The sequence below is a fragment of the Zymoseptoria tritici genome, chromosome 13 (genome assembly GCF_000219625.1).
Source record: "Zymoseptoria tritici IPO323 chromosome 13, whole genome shotgun sequence".
Lineage (NCBI taxonomy): Eukaryota > Fungi > Ascomycota > Dothideomycetes > Mycosphaerellales > Mycosphaerellaceae > Zymoseptoria > Zymoseptoria tritici.
Window position 1 is genome coordinate 694,284 of NC_018206.1, and position 19,811 is coordinate 714,094.

The 19,811-nt window shown below is 53.8% G+C and overlaps 4 protein-coding genes across 4 annotated transcripts; 3 read left to right on the top strand and 1 right to left on the bottom strand.

The window, feature by feature from the left end:
- Window positions 1-991: 991 nt before the first annotated feature.
- MYCGRDRAFT_97426 (uncharacterized protein) lies at window positions 992-1,938 on the top strand (the record flags this gene model as incomplete). Its single annotated transcript, XM_003847560.1, has 2 exons — window positions 992-1,133; window positions 1,199-1,938. 2 exons carry the CDS (start codon window positions 992-994, stop codon window positions 1,936-1,938), a joined length of 882 nt encoding a protein of 293 aa, XP_003847608.1.
- A 189-nt stretch (window positions 1,939-2,127) lies between these two features.
- Window positions 2,128-3,230, bottom strand: MYCGRDRAFT_106512 (uncharacterized protein; the record flags this gene model as incomplete). The annotated part of the gene is made up of 1 exon (XM_003847681.1): window positions 2,128-3,230. One exon carries the CDS (start codon window positions 3,138-3,140, stop codon window positions 2,346-2,348), a length of 795 nt encoding a protein of 264 aa, XP_003847729.1.
- Window positions 3,231-8,910: 5,680 nt separating this feature from the next.
- On the top strand, window positions 8,911-13,224 carry MYCGRDRAFT_77882 (uncharacterized protein; the record flags this gene model as incomplete). The annotated part of the gene is made up of 3 exons (XM_003847561.1): window positions 8,911-10,206; window positions 10,261-11,318; window positions 11,358-13,224. 3 exons carry the CDS (start codon window positions 8,911-8,913, stop codon window positions 13,222-13,224), a joined length of 4,221 nt encoding a protein of 1,406 aa, XP_003847609.1.
- Window positions 13,225-13,934: 710 nt separating this feature from the next.
- Window positions 13,935-17,794, top strand: CYP-45 (putative P450 monooxygenase; the record flags this gene model as incomplete). Its single annotated transcript, XM_003847562.1, has 2 exons — window positions 13,935-15,433; window positions 17,721-17,794. 2 exons carry the CDS (start codon window positions 13,951-13,953, stop codon window positions 17,792-17,794), a joined length of 1,557 nt encoding a protein of 518 aa, XP_003847610.1.
- Window positions 17,795-19,811: the final 2,017 nt, after the last annotated feature.

A 19,811-nucleotide genomic window follows, 5' to 3' on the forward strand; every position in this document is an offset into this window, starting at 1 on the left:
TACCTGTCGACACCATTTGCGGCCGAATACGAAGCCATTCATTGTCGCAGGGACAGTGCTTGCATTTCCTTGGATTTGACGGCAATTGACGGCAGACAATAAGGCCCACGCGAGATGTCAAAGCATAAGCTTTGTAGAGCAACTTCTGAGTATCCCGTGACTCTGGAGTGGCATGTGACCGAATCCTTATTGAACGGACCAAAACACAAGAACGAGGGTCGACCTAGAGAATGGCCAGGAACAAGGGCGGACGGGCTAGAACTAGCGTGCAAGTTCGCTGGAACATCGGATCATCGTGCTGTCGAACGCTTGCCAGGCGGTGAGGCAAGCGATGATCCACTACGCACGTACTGTAGAGCGTTTTTGCAGTCTCAATGCATATCAGGGATGTTCCTCGTGCGCTCTTCGAATTTTCCTGCGCTAGTCGATCCTCCCCGGAAAAATCCCCAGACGTTGTCGCCTTCTTTCCCACGATTCATCCAGATTCCAGATCAGCGCAACGCGCAAGGATATCCTCGCTCTTGTATCGGAAGTCTCCGAGGACTTTTCCAGGTTGTTCCCCTCTAGGGCCGTGCTCAAAGTCCGAGCCATGTCTAGATTAGACGATCGCTCGGGCACACCGATCAGGTTAGAAATCTGGAGATGGCCGATGTCACCCCAGAGGTGACGCATGATTCGTGTGCTGAAACTTGATCGTGATCGTGTAGAGCGCAGTAGGCCTTGCCCTGGTCTTTAGTCCGTATAGATAGAAGAGGCGATCTTGGCAGCGTTTGCATGAGCTCTATTCGTGCCCACAGCTCATCAACGAAGGCCTCCACAGAGAGTCCTTACCGGCGATTCGATTCTTCTCGCCCAGCCATTGCCACGGTCCTATCCTCGTTAGTGTTGTCGTTCGCAAGTATCACTGAAGCGAAGAGCCTACATCATCCTGCTTCAAAGTCTTCACGATGAAGATACTTTGCCTGCATGGGCGAGGCTCGAACAATGAAGTATGAGCATTCCAGCAAAGTGCCCTGGAGTATGGCTCCTGACATCTCTCCTCCAGATTTTTCGGATGCAGACAGCGCCGATCCGCGCCGAGCTCGAGGACTTCGAATGGGTATTCGTCCAGGGCACAGTCCGGCACACAGAAGGTGAAATTGAACGGGCTCTTGAGTTCTCAGCCCATCGAAGCCGTACTGACAACGCTCCGTCCCAGGGAACTGGTCGCTCCACACATCCGCATTCTCCTCGCTCCCACTATACGCCTACTACAACCCCCTCGACCCACTCTCCGTGAACCAAACACATCGCGATCTGCTCCAAATCATCCAAGACGAGGGTCCCTTCGACGGCGTCCTGGCATACTCCGGCGGAGCTGGGCTCGCCGCTGAGATGCTGATTGCACAAGACCCCCTCGCGCTGGAGCCACTGTTCCGCTTCGCCGTCTTCATCAACGGCGCCTCGCCATTACGGGTGTTCAAGCTCGCCGACGTGGACCTCGCTCAGGGGGAAGCTGGCACATTCGACGCATCGCCATTGATCAATGAGGCGGAAGACATGTTCCTGCGGCCCAGCGCTCTCCGACATAAAGAGGGCGTCAGTGAAGAGGACCTGGTGGATCAGGCCGCGCTCCTCGCGACGGTGCAAAAGTTCAAAGGCAAAGTGCTGGCGGACGGGACGCCATTCTTGAGCGATGGCGAACACGGTCTGTGCAGGTGGGATAGATCAGATCCCAATGAGCCAGCGTTGATCGATGTACCCACTCTGCATATTCGAAGCCCAGCCGAGGACGTGACGGATCCTCACCACGGATTGCATCTGCTCAGCCTTTGCGACAAGTCCGAGGTGCGCGAGATCCAGCATGAGTTTGGCCATGATTTTCCGAGAGGGCGCTGTTTGATGAAGCAGATTGCGAGTGAGATCCGGAATGTGGCGGAGCAAAGTTCGAGGTTGTGATTCAGACGCCAAGCGATACCTCTTCAGCGCGTCAGCAACGAGCATGTCTTCCATTACAGCATAGTTCCGGAGCATCATTCGCAGTCACAGTAACAGTATAGAGTAGCAAGAGATCAATTTCTTTGAAACCAACTATGCAGTACATCACCCACTCCCTGTAATACCGCTGAGCGGCACAGGCCATGAGTTGCAAAGATCTTGATATCAAGAAACGGGGTATATGATATCTACAAACCACTCCCATCATGCGTACATGCACCCCATTCCAGTTCGTCCATCATTCCATCCATCAGGAACATGTGCGCATTCATATCATTTCGAAGAGCAAGAAGCCAGCGCAACGCAAAAGTGCACATTATTCCATGGCCGTTAAAGGCGTTCGTCCCAGTCCGCAAACATGATCAACCCTAATTCCCTGTCATGAGCCGCGAGGCTCTATCCGCCGCGGTCGGCGTGGGCAGATCGTCCTCAATCTCATTCGCCTCCCGATTTGACGTGGACGGCTTGGGTCCCTCTGCAGTCGACGGTCTCTGGTCGTCGTCATCGTCCGATTGCAAGCCTCTCCTCCAGTCCGCCAGGCTACTGCTTGCTCCGCCGGGCGCGTTCGATCGACTCGGCGCGGCTCCCTTAGCAGGCGAAGCCGTGCCCGAATGACCGTCAAAGTCGTAACGATCGGACAAGCGGTAGTTCTTGTTCGTAGTTTCCCAGTGTGATCGGAGGGCATCGAGTTCGCTGGCGAGGGAGTCGAGAGCGAGAGAATTACGGGTGTCAGAGCCCGCGATGGAGGAAGCTGCGTTGGAGGTGTCGCGGCTGTGGCTGAAAGTGCCTGCGGATGCCTTCACTGGCGTCTCAGCCTCGGAGGCCTCACTGATGCTTTCCGGACGAGGTCGAAAGGGAGATGCGCCGGCACCGTTGAGCGTGGGTGTGCCCATGTCGGTGAGCCGAGATTGCCGGCGGTAATTGTCGACAGAGGACTCGACTTGATCGAGAAGGAGCTGGACTTTATTCTCCGCGTCTTTGGCTCGGGCCTCGAGGGCGGAGTTCTCCTTCTGAAGACGCTCAATGTCAGAGCGAGAGGATGTGAAGGAGGTTTGGAGAGCGGTAAGATCGGACTGAGCATTGGAATGCGAGCTCCTCGCAGTTTGCAGCTCGGATTGGAGTGCCGTGAGTTTGGTTTCCAGGTCATTGACGGATGTTTGCATCTTGGTCTGCACTTCCGAGACTTCCTGCTGGAGCTTCGCTCTTTCCGACTCCCAGTTTGCAGAGCCTGAAGAATCGGGCGTATTGCGCTTGCTTTGTGCAGATTCTTCCATTGCTTGGTCAAGTTTTCTCTTGAGTTCTCCGTTGTCGTTCTTAACGCGCTGGAGCTCTTGCTTCATCTTCGACAGCATCTTCTCTGTACCTCGAAGATATTTCACTGCGGCTTGGTGGTCGTTGTCCAGAGCCGTGAGTTTCTCCTCGTACTCCCGCTTCATCTTCTCACCCTGCTCGGAGACTTCTTCATACTTCTCTCGGAGTTCGTCCTGTCCTTTCGTAGTGGTCTCCAGTTGCTGCTCCAACTCGCGCACGCGGTGCAAGTCTGGTGTGCTGAAGCGGGCGCTGCTGGGAGAGTCAATACCACGCGATCGACGCGCCTCGTTGATGTTCACGCCACGCTCGCCAAGGATGTCCTTGAGGGAGGCATGTTGCACTGAAAGCGCGTTTGTCTCCAGCATGTGACGTTCCAATCTCTGCTCGAGGCTGGCTTTCTCGGTGGCGAGTCCCTGATTCTCCTTCATTGTAGCTTGCAGCTGTTTGCGAATGTTCAAACCCTCACGACTGGCCTGTTCTTGATAGGTCTCGAGACCAGCAATGCGCTCTTCCGCGCGGCGGAGCTTCTCGGATGCGGCGTCGGCAGCGGCTTGATTTTGACGAACCATGGCATTGGCGGCTTCGACCTGCTGCGTCAGAATGTTGATGCGCTCGTTGTCTGAATTGCCGACATTGACGCTGCGTTCAGGGATTTTGCCAAATCCTGCCAGGACAACCGAACGATGAGTTCGGGCTTCCTCAGAATGCTTCTGCGCCAGCTCCTCGGCGTCCTTCAAACGAGTAGTCGCATGCTGGAGCTCGCTGGCCTGAGCCTCCTTTTGAGATCGCAACTCCTGCAACTCACGGTGAAGATTATCACGCTGACTGCGTTCTTCTGCAAGCTTCTGCTCCAGCAAATCAGCCTTTTCAGATGATGCCGTGACTGCTTCCCGCAACGAGGCCAGTATAGACACGTGGTTGCTGCTGTCTGTAGTCGCGCCATCGAGCTGTCTGCTCAACTCCTCCTTGTCGAGCGAAAGCATCCTGTGCTGAGTAAGAATCTCAGCATGACTGGCAGATGCTTCACGTGCCTGCCTCTGCGATTCGTGCAGTTCGGAACGCAAGCTTTCAATCTCGGAAGTGTGCTCTTGTCGGTAAGCATCGAGCTCCGACGCACGCTTCTGCGCAGCACTTGCAGTGTCCTCGGCGAGCTCACGCGCCTTGCTCTCAGCTTCAAGCTCTTTCTCAAGCGCTCCAATCCGACCTTTGAGCTCATTCTGAGTTTGAATCGATGCGACTAGGCGTTTGCTCATATCTTCGCCGCGTTCGCTTCTGTTGTCGCCGTCGATCGATTGTGTGCCCTGACTAGCCAGCCTTGCTTTTGCAAACACAGCTTCATTGATAGCAGCGTCTCGCTCCTTCTCCGTTTCCGCGATCCGGGTGGCGGCACTCCTACTCTGCTCGTCGATGGTCTCTTGTACTTTTGCGAGCTCGGCGCGCATTTTGAGAAGAGCCTCAACAAGCGGCCGGTCTGCGTCACTGAAGCTCTCAGTAGAGCGTTCGTCGACTGAAGGCGAGTCCGGTGCGCGGGACTGATATCCGGACTTGCGTGCTAGAGCAAGCTCCGATGCATACCAAGCATTGCGCTGCTTTACTTGCTCCAATTCTCTAATGAGGCCATCGTTCTGCTGTGCGAATGCAGGCGAGGATCCAAGACCCGAATCCTGTGGTCTTTCGGGCTCCTCCGAGATCTTCCTCACTCTTGCCACCGGATCAACATTCTCGACTGGCTGCCGTGATCCCAATTCAGTGCCGGCCAACTCCGATGGCTGCGTCTGTGTGCGCGAGCTGTTGTCCTGGCTGGGCTGATATGTCGCGGGCTGTGATCTTGATTGCGGCTCTGACTGCGGCTCTTGGAAAGGCTGACCCTGGCGGGCACCGAAGGGTGGTGACATTGTTGACTTTCCGGCCTGAGGAGCAACGACACCATTGACAGCCTGTGATACAGCACCGTTGTTCGCGTCGTTGGCTCGCGGTCGGTCGTTCTCGGGGCTGAACGCTCGGTCAGACGTCCTGCTTGCGAGCTGTCTGTTGTCTCCTGGCGCTCCGTTCGCTCTCGACTGCAGAGGAGCCTGCGGCGGAGGACCTGTCGGCGGTGGAATCTGGTTGGCGGCGCGCGGAAGTCGTGTGGCCATATCGGGAGAGCGTATTCTGCCTTCTGCGCCACTGGGAGCTCGTTCCCGTTCCATGAGCTCCTTTGCAGGAGTTCCACGACCTTGACCGATAGAAGGACTAGGCCGCTCGCCGCTGGGACGACGAACATCCTGGATTCGCTCATTGTTGGGAGTCTGGGTGGTCGAGTCCGGAGGATATCGAATCTTACTCGTATCCAGAAAGTATGCCATACCAAGTTCCACAGGGTCTCTCGGCGCGCTGCTCGGCTCTCCCGCGAGAACGACAATTGACTTGCCGACAGTTGTCATGCTGTGACCAGATCTCGGGCTGGGACTCGGACCCATGTTCTGGAACGTGTACCATCTTCGCGAAGAGATCCTGAAAGCTGCGAGGTCGCCAAGATCGTTGCCCTCTTCTGTGCGGCCACCAAAGACGTACATGACATCGCCGACCAAGGCAGCAGCATGACCTTCTCGAGGAGACGGAATGTACCCGATGCATTCGAGCTGCGTCCAGGAATTTGACTGTGGGGAATACGACCATACATCATTGAACCATTGCACGCCGTCCGTACCTCCGAAGAGGTAGAGTTTGTCTCCGTATGTGATCATTGTGTGATTTGTGCGGGCCGGTGGGATCTGGCCGTGTGGTGGACCTCCGTCGATTGTGTTTTGTATCAGAATCTCCCACCTGTTCGTTGCCTGCTGCAATGCATTGAGATCGAATGCGACCAGGTCGTTGAAGAAGTAACCCTCGACTTGTCCTCCGAAGATGTAGATTTTGCTTCCGAGAATATTCAGCGTGTGGCCGTATCGTCCTGGAGGCCGCGGACCGGCTGGTAGTGCTCGAGACCATTGTTTTGTAGCTGCTTCATGTTAGCATTGGAGGGATTTCGTTTGCACCGCATTCAACCCACATGTATTGAGCAGGTAGAGTGTGTCGTCAAGCATGTCGCCTTCATCCATCTTGGTGTCTCCGCCGAACACGATGTATGCATTTCCCACGAGCAAGCTTGCATGTCCAACTCTTGGTCCGGGCCCTTCACTCGTGGTTGCGACTGGATAGCAGCTCATCTGCTGAGTACCAGCTTCGACCATCCAGAGATCTCCTTTGACAGTGCTACCATTAATCAGCCCTCCCATCAGATATACTGAACCATCCTTGCTGGCACTGCCATTGACCGCCGCGCCGTATCGCGGAAACGGATTGACGTGTGTGACGGTGAAGTTCAGGCGGCGCTGCGACCATGGGTATGGCGAATTGTCGGTGGACGGTCGTAATTGCTGCTGCATAGGGAGTCTCTGCACCTAGATGTATGTCAGCTTAACTCGCGCGTCGTGTCTGCTGTTATTGCTCCTACCACATCGCGACTTGTCTCTCTGCTTCGATTCCGCAGCGACTTTTGCTCAGGACTTGCTCGGGCGCGCGGTCCATCCTCTCTGATGTTCGCTACTCGATCCTCGGCCTGGCGAGACCCAGATCGGTCACCAGAGATCGAATTTATGCTGTTGTTGACGCTCTGCCCAGGCGTGGGAGAGCCCGGTTTCGCGCCATTGAGTGTAGGTATCTGGCTCAGCGCCTCTTTACCATCTGATGAGTGAATGTTTCGTGTCGCAGGCGGAGCTGGTGCTGGTGCCGGCGTAGGCTGAGCGGGTGCGCCTTTCTTCGAGGACTTGAAAAGAAAGGACATGGCGGAGGGTCGAGTGGAAGCCGGAATCAATCACGAGCTTCTGAAGGCGCAATGACCGACTCAGGCGAAAGTGAGACAATCAATCATGCCAAAACCATTCAGGCCAGTGTTCGTGGTATTGCGGAGGAAAACCGAATGAGGAGCGTGCGTCGCGCTGCTGAAGGAGGTCGGGAACTGGGTCGTCGGGAAAGGCGGAGGAGGCAGGAAAGGTTCGCCGACGCGCAAGACAACGTCGCCGACGTCTCAATTCAAATTGATGATTAATAAGATCGTGGTTCTCGTCAAGGTCGATGCTTTGGACCTGGTATTCTATCGTGAGGAGAAACCCAAATGTCCGCGCCGAGGGAGACCAGACAAGGCCAAAAGTGAAGGGTTAGGTTAGGGGGCAGAACTAGCGTCAACGAAGCGGCCCGCTGATGATCTGCTGCTCTCTCCAAAGAATCGTTGATGATTTGAACGTCGTTTCTCTTCAGAACATACTTTGCAATCATCGACCTTCTCCTTGCAACATCAACATCAGCCGCAGCGCCATTCTCGCCACAGTATCGTCCCAAGACCAGCAAACCCCGACGTCTCTCCAACGTGGTCGCCGAGAGATGAACACGGTCTGAAACGTGATCGACGCAGCTACTTGTGTACGGTCGTACAGCCCCCGAACTTGAAGTGAGAGAGCTCCCGAAGCCAACTTGATACGTCCAAAAATGGCATCAAGTGGTCCGTCTTTGTTTCAGCACTTCGAACGAGCAGCCGCAGTTCATCATTCGGCCGCTTGCTAGGCTCGTGCTGACCACATGGAACCATCTACGGAGCAGCCTTACGATACCATGCTGGAATAACGACGATGTGCTGAGTCGAGCAAGGCAGGACCATAAATAAATAACCCAGGCCGACATATCATTAAGAGCGCGTTGCGCAGCTCACCGAGATGTGGACAGTTTTAGCAAGCGAAAGAGTCTTCATACTGGCCTGACTTTTGGGCTCGCTTTGTCTCAGCAGCCATCCGGCCCATCGCAGCTTGTAAGTACGAAAAACGATTTCGCAGGATATGCCCTGGACTGCGTCACAGGCTGTTGATTCGTAAACATATAAATTGGTATCACTGCCGTGTGATGGAGTGGCATCGCAACAAGCCGGTCTGGGGACATCAAAATCAACATTTAACGAAGCTCAGCAGCAGCTCGAAGACGGCGTCCTTGACTTTTCGCGGTTATCATAGCTCGTGCCTGCGATACCATAGCGAGAATTCAAGATCACCATTCTCATATACGCGAATGCTCCTCATGATTCCGCAACGCGCCGTCCATTAATATGGAATAATGTCGCCTTCATCACCCCACGAAATCGCAGAGTCCACTCCGCAGAATAAGGTTCTTCTAGCGCCAATCTTATCCTCGCTCGGCAGCGGCATGGCAGACCCGCATGGACACCAACATGACGAGCGACGACAACGCCGACAATACTATAACCACCCCACCTTGCACGCTCGAGGCCGTCCTCATGCGCTCGACTCTGGACGAACGAGGACCATGACACGCGCTGCCAGTAGCGGCCTGTCACCTGGACATGGAGGAAAGAGCTCGGCAGAACGGCTCGCCGATGTCAACCACATGGACATGCGACCTACGAAGCTCAATAACAGCTTCGGTCTGAACGGGTACCATTCACAGACAGCAGCTTCATCGCCCAATGGACACTACCAGGATGACAGCGGGTCAGAGGAGGAGGAACAAGGCCTTCAAATGCGGACAGCCAATGGAAGTAGACCCACGACCACTAGGCCCATGCTGTCACGCGCCACGAGTGAGAGCGCATCCGGCATGCGACAGCGACCGACGAAAGAGGATGTGCGAAGATCGGGCAAGAAGAAGAAAGAGTTGAATATGCGGCACGGCTGGGAGGCACAACTTTCGAACGAAGAGGTCACACGCAGCCTGAGCGAGAACTTCTTCATGTACTATGAGGAAAGGCGACATGAGACTGCTGGGAATCTGCCGCCGGGATATGATCCGGCGAGTGTGCTGACCGAGTGGCGCATGAAAGATCGTCTGAAGACCGTCTCGGCACTGCTCGCGGTCTGTTTGAATGTTGGAGTTGACCCTCCGGATGTGATCAAAACCAATCCTTGTGCCCGTCTGGAGTGCTGGGTCGATCCTGTTCCGCCGGACAGCACAAACCAGAGCTCGAACAATACAAACGCACAAATCGGGAAGAATCTACAGTCACAATACGAGAACTTGTCACTGCGGACGCGATACAAGGTCATTCTGGATCCCACGATAGAGGAGCTGAAAAAGTACACCACACAACTTCGGCGGACGGCACATGCAGAGCGGCTACTGTTTCACTACAATGGTCATGGTGTGCCGAAGCCGACACAAAGTGGAGAGGTCTGGTGCTTCAACAGAAGCTACACACAATACATTCCCATCAGTCTATACGATCTCCAAGAGTGGGTAGGTGCTCCAGGACTTTGGGTGTGGGATTGCAGTGCAGCAGGTGGTATCATCCAAGGTTTCCTAGAAGCGGCGCAGAAACACAATCTGAGCCAGCAGGAAGCTCTGCAAAAAGACCCGAACCGCGCTCAACAGCAGGCCATTACAAAGTGGGAAGACTGCATACATCTTGCGGCTTGTCGAGAGAATGAAGTGCTCCCCACGAATCCCGACCTTCCGGCAGATCTTTTCACTTCTTGCCTCACGACTCCAATCATGATGGCGGTACGATTCTTCATCCTGCAAAATCCACTAACTTCCACATCGGGCGTCAGTCTTGCCCAGGCACGGAACATTCCTGGCAAAGTCAGTGAGCGTAGAACGCCGTTGGGCGAACTGAATTGGATTTTCACGGCGATCACGGATACGATCGCATGGAACATGCTTCCCAAGCCTCTTTTCAAGAAGCTCTTCCGGCAAGACTTGATGGTGGCTGCATTGTTCCGAAATTTTCTCCTGGCACAAAGAGTGATGCGAATGTACCACTGTCATCCGCTGTCATATCCTGCCATCCCCAATACGTACGATCATCCACTGTGGAAGAGCTGGGATCTGGCTGTGGAGATGATTCTTTCTCAGCTTCCGAGGCTGATCGAACAGCAGAAGGCGAATGATGCGGCTGTTGAGAGCGTGCCCAATGCTCCTCAAGCTCCACCACAACAGGCTCCACCAGAGCTTGAGTACCAACATTCGGACTTCTTCGCCGATCAACTGTCCGCGTTTGAAGTGTACCTCACTTCTGCTCCGAGCAATCCTGGCGCAGCAGGGTATGCCAAACCGCCAGAGCAATTGCCGATCGTCCTGCAAGTGTTACTTTCGCAAGTTCACCGGCTGAGAGCGCTCATTTTGTTGTCCAAATTCTTGGATCTTGGCCCATGGGCGGTCAGTCTTGCTCTCAGCATTGGAATCTTCCCCTACGTGTTGAAGCTTTTGCAGTCTCAAGCTCTCGAACTCAAGGCTCCCATGGTGTTCATTTGGTCGAGGATTCTTGCGGTGGACTCAAGCTGCCAGACTGATCTGCTCAAGGATCATGGCTTTGCTTACTTTACGAACATTCTCGTCTCTACCAACGGCATTCCCATGGGTAATGTTGCTGAACATCGAGCAATGTGCACTTTTATCATCGCAATCTTCTGCAAGGACATGAACGCTGCGAAAATGGCTGTTCTCGACAGTAATCCAGAAGTCATCGATTGTTGCCTGCGGCACCTCCACGACATGGAGAATCCACTGTTGCGGCAGTTCAGCTTGCTTTGCTTGAGTCACATGGTGCGAGACTGCTCGCCCGTAAAGGATCAATTTCTCGCCCAGAATGGTGGGAGTCGCATCGCAGATCGTAGTCACGACCCTGTAGCAGAGGTCCGGGTGGCCTGCTTGAACGCCTTGACTAGCTTTATCGCCACGGGTGATTCTGCTGATGCGTGGGTTGAGCATGGAGAAGAACTCCTTGTACGACGACAAGAGGAGCATCTGATTGGCGTCGTCATCACTATGGGAATGGACGGCTCCATCATGGTGCGAAGAGAATTGACGGTGCTGTATTCAGAGTTTGTGCTCAAATATATGCCTCGCTTTCTTACCGCTGCGTGGGAGCAGCTTCTCGAAGAACAGGACAAGAAGCGTGGGCAAGAGCAGAATGCCGATGACTTCGTTGCGATGCAGGCAATTGAAGGGTCAAATGATCTTCAGATGATCAACGGCACAAGAGCAGCCATATCGCATAATCGTAGTGCGTCTGCTGCCCTGCCACGATCCACAAAACAGAGCACGAGAGCTGAAACATCTCGCGGGACTGTATACCGCGCTGTGTGGCGTCAATTGATGAGCCTTTCAGCAGACCCACATCCAGAAATCTCGAAGAACGCCGGTGCCATCGTCGATAATGTGCTCAATGCGGTCCTCGAGTCTCCGCTAGGTACCCACGCCGAGGCAATACTCGACAGCTTACAATCACAGGAGCCGATTGTCGACATTATTCTCCCTGCCACCACACCAACTGCATCGGAAGCACTGACAAAGACGAAGTCCAACGACACGCGGCCAGAAACGCCTCCTAGTCCTGCGCCATCTTCGGCTTCAAGACCCGATGGCTATTTTGCCCTTTCGCGCACTGCCAGTGTCGCTGCTGCAATGAAGAATCTCATCGGATGGGGTCCGAAAACACCAGGCGAGCCATCATCCCCCGGCTCACCTACGCACACTCGTCGAAATTCCGCAGCCACACCCTACCGATCACGACCACTCACGCCATACGACGCTGCACTGCTGCCACCGGACGCTCTTGATAATATTACAGGGCGTCCGCCGCATCAGCCGCCCGCGAACGTCCCTCCGACACCATTCTTCAAGAGACGCGAGAAGAATACTCTTCCTGATCTGCCGTTGAAATCCGAATTCTTCGAATGGGCCTCCTCCCACTTCCGCGAAGTCCAGATGCGACCGAATGAAGCCGACGAGCCAGGGTCGAAAGACTACAATGAGCGACTATGGCGACGGAACCGTAACGACAAGATCATTGCCTCAACACAACCACTGAAGGAAGCTGCCGGCAGCACACCTTGGGATAAACCTTGCGGCTACTTCGGTATCGGCGCTGCTCCTGTGAAGATGGTCTTCCACCAATTCGAAAACCACCTCGTCACCTCCGACGATCGGGACTCCATCGCCGTCTGGGACTGGTCAGCAGAACGTCAACTCCACCGCTTCTCCAATGCCAATCCTCGCGGCTCCCGTGTGACGGAAGTCCGCTTCATCAACGAAGATGACACAGCCATGCTCATGATCGGATCTTCGGATGGTGTCATCAAGATCTACCGCAATTACGAATCTCCCGAGCACTGCCACCATGTCGCTTCCTTCCGCGCTCTCTCCGATCTGGTTCCCTCCGACAAAGGCGGATCCGGTCTCGTGTTCGACTGGCAACAAGGCCAAGGCAAGGCTCTTGTGGCTGGAGATGACCGCGTCGTCCGCGTCTGGGGCGTCGGAACCGAGCTCGCTATCCGCGATATCGGCACAAGGTCTTCTGCATGCATCACGTCCCTCACCTCCGACCAAGTCGAAGGCAACATTTTCGTCGCCGGTTTTGGTAATGGTAGCGTCAAAGCTTACGACCAACGCTGCGAAGACAAAGACACCCTCGTCCGCGGCTGGAATGAGCACAAATCGTGGATCGTTGGCGTGCACCTCCAGCGTGGAGGTATGCGCGAGCTCATCTCCGCTGACTCGAGCGGCCACATTCGACTCTGGGACTTGCGCTACCCTGGGGCCGTGGCTGCCATCAACCCTCCTGCTTCTCGACAAGAGCCGCGCAGTCTACGAACACTCAGCGTTCACGAACATGCGCCTGTGTTTGCAACGGGAGGTAAAGATCATACGATTAGAGTGTACAACACGGATCTCAAACCACTCAGTACGTTTGAGCCGTATATGAGTTATTTGCGGGTTGGATTGAGCGGTGCGCCGAGGAATGCGCCAATCACGGCGACGGCTTTCCATCCGCACCGTATGATGTTGGCTTGTGGGGCGGTGAATGATGGGCATGTGAATTTGTTCAAGTGTGATGTTGAGGCGGAGGAGAGGGGTGTGTTGAGTAGTAATGTTGATGCTGGACAGGGTGTTGTGCAAGAGTGGAGGGGTTGATTGTTGTATTGGAAGTGCTACACTGCTAGAGGGCATTATCAAGAAGAGATTGGGTGCGGGACTGCATGGACGGGCGTTGATACTGCTTTGTGTGGGGGATGGAAGCGCGAGTGTCCGTTTGGCCGGCGCTCTCGGCGATTGTGGCTGGTCTGTACTAATGAGTGTGTGATAGATTGCTGCCAATGCATTGACGATCAGGTACATATGTATATGAACACACGGTACGGTATGTTCCAGCAATAGACGCACACGCTCGCGGCAACCTCTCCCGACGATGGCACTCGTCTCGGAAGATGGCACTGCATCCGCAAGCGATCGATCAATGCATCAAAGTAATACATCAATGCCGCAACGGTGACTGGCTCGCACACAAAGCCGAGAGAGGAACAATGGCTAGCAGCGGGCTTGGCATTTCTCGCTGGATTTCTACTGGCTGAAGCTGTCCGTTCGACTTCACGTTCAAACAACATCTGCAACAGGCGCGGGTCAAGGCAAGAGAATCCGACGGCGGCGGTCAGGTACCTTATATGCTGTGCTCATCTCGCCCCTCTCCGCATTGGCCTTGGACAGCTCTTGAGCCGAGATGATGACACAGCTCTCTCCTCACGTGTCGCGGCTTACCGCACAACAAAGCATTCCATAAAGTCATCGAGGTTCGCATCGACGGTATAGTCTCTTTCTTCTCTTGCCCTTCTCCCTGCTCGCTTCTCCTCTTGAGTCATCACCATGTCTCTTCAATACCTGGCAAGCAAGCTTTCCTTCAATCTGCTGGCCCTTCTGCCCGTTGGACTTGCCATCTATACATTCGGCCTTGCAGTCTACCGCATCTGGTTCCATCCTCTCGCGAAGTATCCTGGACCACTTCTCGCGAAGATTACCGACCTCCACAGCACATATCATGCCCTCAACGGCGACCGACATCTGGAGTTCTGGCGAAACCATGAACAATATGGACCAGTCTATCGATTTGGCCCGAATTCCGTTTCTTTCAACTCGAACACAGCATTGAAGGAGATTTACGGCTTTAAGGCCAATGTCCAGAAGGCCGAATTCTACCAGGCGTTCTGGGCATCGAAGGACGCATTTTCCACGCACTCTTCAATCGACAAGGCTGTCCACGCCAGGAAGCGACGAGTGTTGAGCCAAGCTTTCTCCGACGGAGCGATAAAGTCCATGGAGAATCACATCCTCGCCCACATTCGACAATTCTGCGCAAACCTCGCTGGAAACGCCGAATCCTCCACGCATCCGCGGTATTCCGATTCTGTGGCTTCCACCAAGGCTTTCGGACCAACCGTTGATATCACCGACCAATCCAATTACCTCGCTTTTGACATCATGGGCGACCTCTGCTTCGGCAAATCTTTCAACATGCTTACGCATCCTGACAACCGCTTTCCGATCGATCTGATCGCGTCCGCTTCTCACCGACATCTCATTTGCGGCACATATCTACCCATCCACACGTACCACCTGGACAAGCTCCTCTTCCGCAAGATTGCAGCCGGTCGAGCCAGGTACATGCAGTACTCCAAAGCGCAAGCCGGTGAGCGAATGAAGATGGGCATGGACGTCCATCGTAAGGACTTCTTCTACCATCTGTTGAGCGCCAAGGATCCCGAGACCGGGAGAGGATTTGCTCCGGCAGAGTTGTGGGGAGAGAGCAACCTGCTCATCATCGCTGGCAGCGACACGACTTCCACGGCGATTGCAGCTACCATCTTCTACCTCGTTCACAATGCCGAGAAGCTTGCGAGGCTCACCTCTGAGATCCGCGCCGCCTTTGACGATGTCGAAGAGATCCGCTTCGGCCAGAAACTCTCTTCTCTTCCTTACGTCCGCGCTTGCATCGACGAAGCAATGCGCCTTTCACCTTCCGTCGGCGGTCTTCTACCGCGAGAAGTCCTCACCGGAGGAATTGAGATCGATGGCGAGCAGATCCCAGCTGGCACAGTGGTTGGCGTGCCATCATACACCGTGCAGCACAACGAGGCCTATTTTCCCTCACCATGGGAATTCCGACCAGAGAGATGGGTCGCTGGATCCGAGAAAGGCGTTACCATCGACTCGGTCGCGAGGGCCCAGAGCGCCTTCATTCCGTTCAGCGTCGGTCCAAGAGGTTGCATCGGAAAGGGAATGGCGTACGCAGAAATGACTACGACGATTGCGAGAATGGTGTGGCTTTACGATTTGCGCTTGACGCCGGGAAGTACGCTGGGGAAAGGCGACCCGAGGTTTGCGTATGGGAGGCAGAGGGCGGCGGAGTTCCAGTTGAAGGATTCGTTTACGAGTATCAAGGAAGGGCCGGAGGTGCAATTCAGAGCGAGGTCGTAGAATGCTGGTTAGCTTGCGGATCGAAACACTTCATCGAATCGCCAAGAAAGCCGCTAATCTTCTGGCAGCTTTGACTTGGTCCCACAGGTTGACCATCCCATAGCATGCCGGTCGGCCTCCTCGCGCTTAGTACCTCCGTATGAGTCTGAGATGGTGTCTTTACCAGAGTCCCTTCCCATCATCATGATGCTCGATACTATGGCGCAGTATCGCTTCTCATGGTGGACCGCATTCTTCGCCTCGTTTGTCATCGTGATAGTAACAGGCGTTGACCAAAATCGGGTCACAATCCGTCATAGACCTTCCTCGCAAGTCCGTCATGCGCTTGCAATAAGAGCAGAGAAAGTCCTTACACTGCTGATCCATCCACACATGACTGTCATTGTGCGGAAGAATCAAGATAGCTCGCAACTGTATCGATGATCAAGCGTTGTAGTCCACAATCCTGTGCGGTCTCTTTCCAGACCAGGGTGACATGCTCCATCATCACTGAGCGATACCCGTTGCCGAAATGTTCCCATATCTGATCGACGACCAAGTTTTTGAGAGCATCATCGAGAAGGTACTGCGCAGCAAGATATACTTCAATAAGTCGCCGGTAGACCATATCGTCGTTCGCTCTGTCGGGCTCGGTGCTTCGCGCGATTTCAATGTCGAGCTGATAGTGGTACACCCACGTCAGGTAGGCGTCCAGAATATGTTGCTCAATAGTCGGTAGCTCGATGATTCTGTTCTGACCCTCTTTCCAATTCTTCGAGCAAGCTGCCTCGAAGTATGGAGACTTGGCGCAGATGGCTGGTACGCCGTCGATGGCGCTTTTGTTGGCCCAGCTAATATCGTGATGCAGTCGGTGAAGTTACGTATGCTTCCAAGGTCAGCTCTAGGTACGAGTGATGATAATAACGTCTGTGCTTTACTTCATGTGCGTCGACGCTGGCCCCTCTTCAGCGATTAGCGAGATTGCACGCCTGGCTTCTCGTTAGTGGGCGCTCCAAAGGGGGTTGGAGAGACATGGAAGTTTGACATACTTGGACGGCACTAGCTCCTTCTGGCTGGCTCTAGCGGCAGTATTTGTAATCGATGGTTGATCCATGATGGTATGATGATCCGATGTCAGGTACTGTGGGCCTAGGACTTCCGAAATTCGCTGCGGCGCACTTGCGCAGTAATTGGAGGATGTCGGGGTTTCAAGCTTGAATTTGAGTCGAACGAGATCATAGACTCGTTTGATGGTGTGGATACGTCTTGGCGCAAAACTTTCGGGTGGTTTCCGCCCTTCTGCGCCGGGAAAGTGGCGCCCTGAAATCAATTGCAGCGCCGACGGGACGTGGACACTACAGAGCCAACTCTTTCGTTACGACTCGCGACGTATAGGAAAGTTCAAGGCAATACAAAGTATCTTTCCGTGTCGTTCTGATCTAAGTTTACACTAAGATCTCTCCGCTCCTTCCAGATTGGGCAAGTCGAAAGCCGCATGATGCATCTTCAATACTCAGTGCCTGCCACCATACACCTCAGAATTGTATTCTTCAGTCGAACAAAGACGGTGATCCTTACCAGTCTGCTTCAAATGCGCTGATTCGTGCCCGACCTTGCTCGAACCGATATCAGCAAGCTTCGCATGCAAACAGACGGGATGAAGAGGTCGAAGTGAGCATGACCTAGGCCTGGCAGTCTATTCAATCAGGGTCAGTCGTGCGCTACCCTCATAGGTCCTCCAAAGTCCTCGCACTTGCGCCTGAAACTGTAAGTCTTCTGAAAAAAAATTGCTTCTACGACTTTTGCGCTTAATCAGGGCCGGACAACGTCAAAAAGCACTTCCCTTCCATGGCAGATTCGTTTCCCCTCCACCGGGTGCGCAGCTTGTACTTCGCACGTCTGTGTCCTCGTCGATTCCTCCGTGGCTTTGTGCTTGCTCCGAGAGCTCTCCTCTGCCCGCAGTCCCATGAATCAACTAGCTGTCGTGCCATGATCCAGGATCAAACGCATATCTCCTCCATCTACTCTTTTAGTATTCTTCCGTTGATTGCTGGCGCGTTGCAGGATTTTCGCACTTGCGAATGATGCTACAAGCCTTCATTCCGGTGTTGCTCGTGGCTCGCACTTTTCGCCCTCCTTGTGGTCATGATAGTAGCACTTGTCGACTTTCCTCGGATCGAAAGCATCCGTCGATTTGCCCCTCGCGAGCAAGGCCCGCGCCGCCACAGCGCAGACAAAGTCTGGGCACTGTTTCTGAAGCCAAATCGGCACGGACTCATCTGCCAACCAGGTCAAAGTGGTGTCGACCATGAGTCTCTGCAGGCCACAGTCCTCGGAACTAGTCTCCCAGACATGCTCGATGTTCCCAGTCATGTGTAAACCTTGGCTCTTCTTGGTGATGGCTCGGAGAGACTCAATGGTTCGAATCTTCAGAGCATCATCGAGGAAGTACTGCGCCGCCAGATAAAGCTCAACATGCTCGCGGTACACGGCGTTGTTGTGCCAATAAAGATGTGTGCCGACTTGCTTGGTCCAATCGGATGCTGGGGTTGTTTTGATACAAAGTTGGTCCTTGTAAATCCACTGAATGTATTGTTCCATCACTTCAGGCTCGATGCTTGCAACTTTCACGACTCGATCTCGTCCTTCTTTCCAGTTTTCCGAGCAGGCCGATGCGAAGAACGGGGATTTGGCAGAAGCTTCATCCTCGTGGACAATGAAAGGCTGTTCTTTGACGCCCGCCAGGACGGTGATTGTTGCGACGTATTTGAACCGCTTTGATGGCGGCTCATCTGTGGCGGTCGGAGATAATGCGCGTCTGATGAGATGTTAACATTGGCTCTGGAAGAGTCACTTGAAAGGTATGCCATACTTGGAAGGTACTGTGGGCGAAGGGTCGCTTCCAGGAGCAGAGTTGGACGGCGAAGGTGAAGTCATATCTGTATGCTGAATTGCAGTAAGGGCGGTGGGAGTTCCTTGTCGAGAGTCTGCTGTAGTGCGGCTGCAATGTATCTGTAAGATGGTTTGAGAACGGATTGTGATGCCGTTGGAAGATGTGAGATGTTGGGAACGGAGCAGAGCAAGTGAAGTGAAAATGGGTGGAGAAGGCACGCGCGATGTAAAGCGGCGCTGCCGTGAAGTAAGTAAGGTGGCAGTTTGGCCTAGGTCAAGGTCTTGCCTTCGGTCTGACGTAGTCGACAGGCGAATTGGGAAAGATCTTGCTGAAGATCAAGCATTGGTGTTTTGGTAAGAAAGAAAAGTTGTCGCAAGGATTCCTGAAGTCAGGTACCCGGCTTGGATCATTTCGAGTTCTTACTTACCCAGATGCTGTCCGCTAGCTCTTATGCTTGACGTCGATTGGCATAGGACTAGTCACGAGATTCTGCCAAATTGTAAACAAACCTGTCTCTCGATAAGGCGCAAACAAGCCTGGGCGTGAGGCTGTCTTCAGACGCACTCGAACCCAGGGCTTTTGCGTTCACCGAAGTAGACCCCATCCATCCACACTGAGACTGCGGGCAGACAGTAGTCTCTAGGACTTTCAAAACAACATCGACATTGGCAAAAAGAATCATTTCTCGTCATGCCCAAAGAAAGAGCAAAAGAAACTCTTAGAGCCAAGAAACCCTGATCCAGATCGTTATATTATTACGAGCACTGTCCCTTACGGCATAGGCCAAATGGCTGGATTTGCTTGATTGGACGGAGGGGCAATTTTGTAAAATATATGTCTGACTGCGTCTTCCGAAGTTCTGCCGTTGCTCCTTCCGTTTTGGGACTAATACTTTCACATTCGACCAATTCCATTTGAGCACAACGAACTTGTGCCCGATACTCAATAAAGCTCAAACAATGTCATCATGTGTGGCAGCTGAAGTGCGGAACACCCTCTCGCAAGGAATTCTTGCATTCCCAAAGCCCCCTGATCATAGCTTCGAAGCACTGCAGACGTGCGTGCATTCACCCTCAAGATCTTGGGATCGCCGCGTGCAACTGATACATGGCCAAATCTTGCCAGAATGCAGCAATTTCCGCACTTTTGAGCAGTGGATCAGCAAGCGTAGCGTATGAAGTTCGAAAGTTGATGCTCGAAAGGATGAAACGCTGCATAGCACAACTGCGCTCGGCATTGTGCCAAGCATAGTGGATTGATTCCGCAGACAGCCCCCAGGTCCAATGTCGCATCAGGGATTTCAATTCTTCAAGGATATGCTTCTCGAAACGCGCATCGAGAAGCGATGTTGCAGCCGCCCAGAGTTGGAGATATGTGTGAG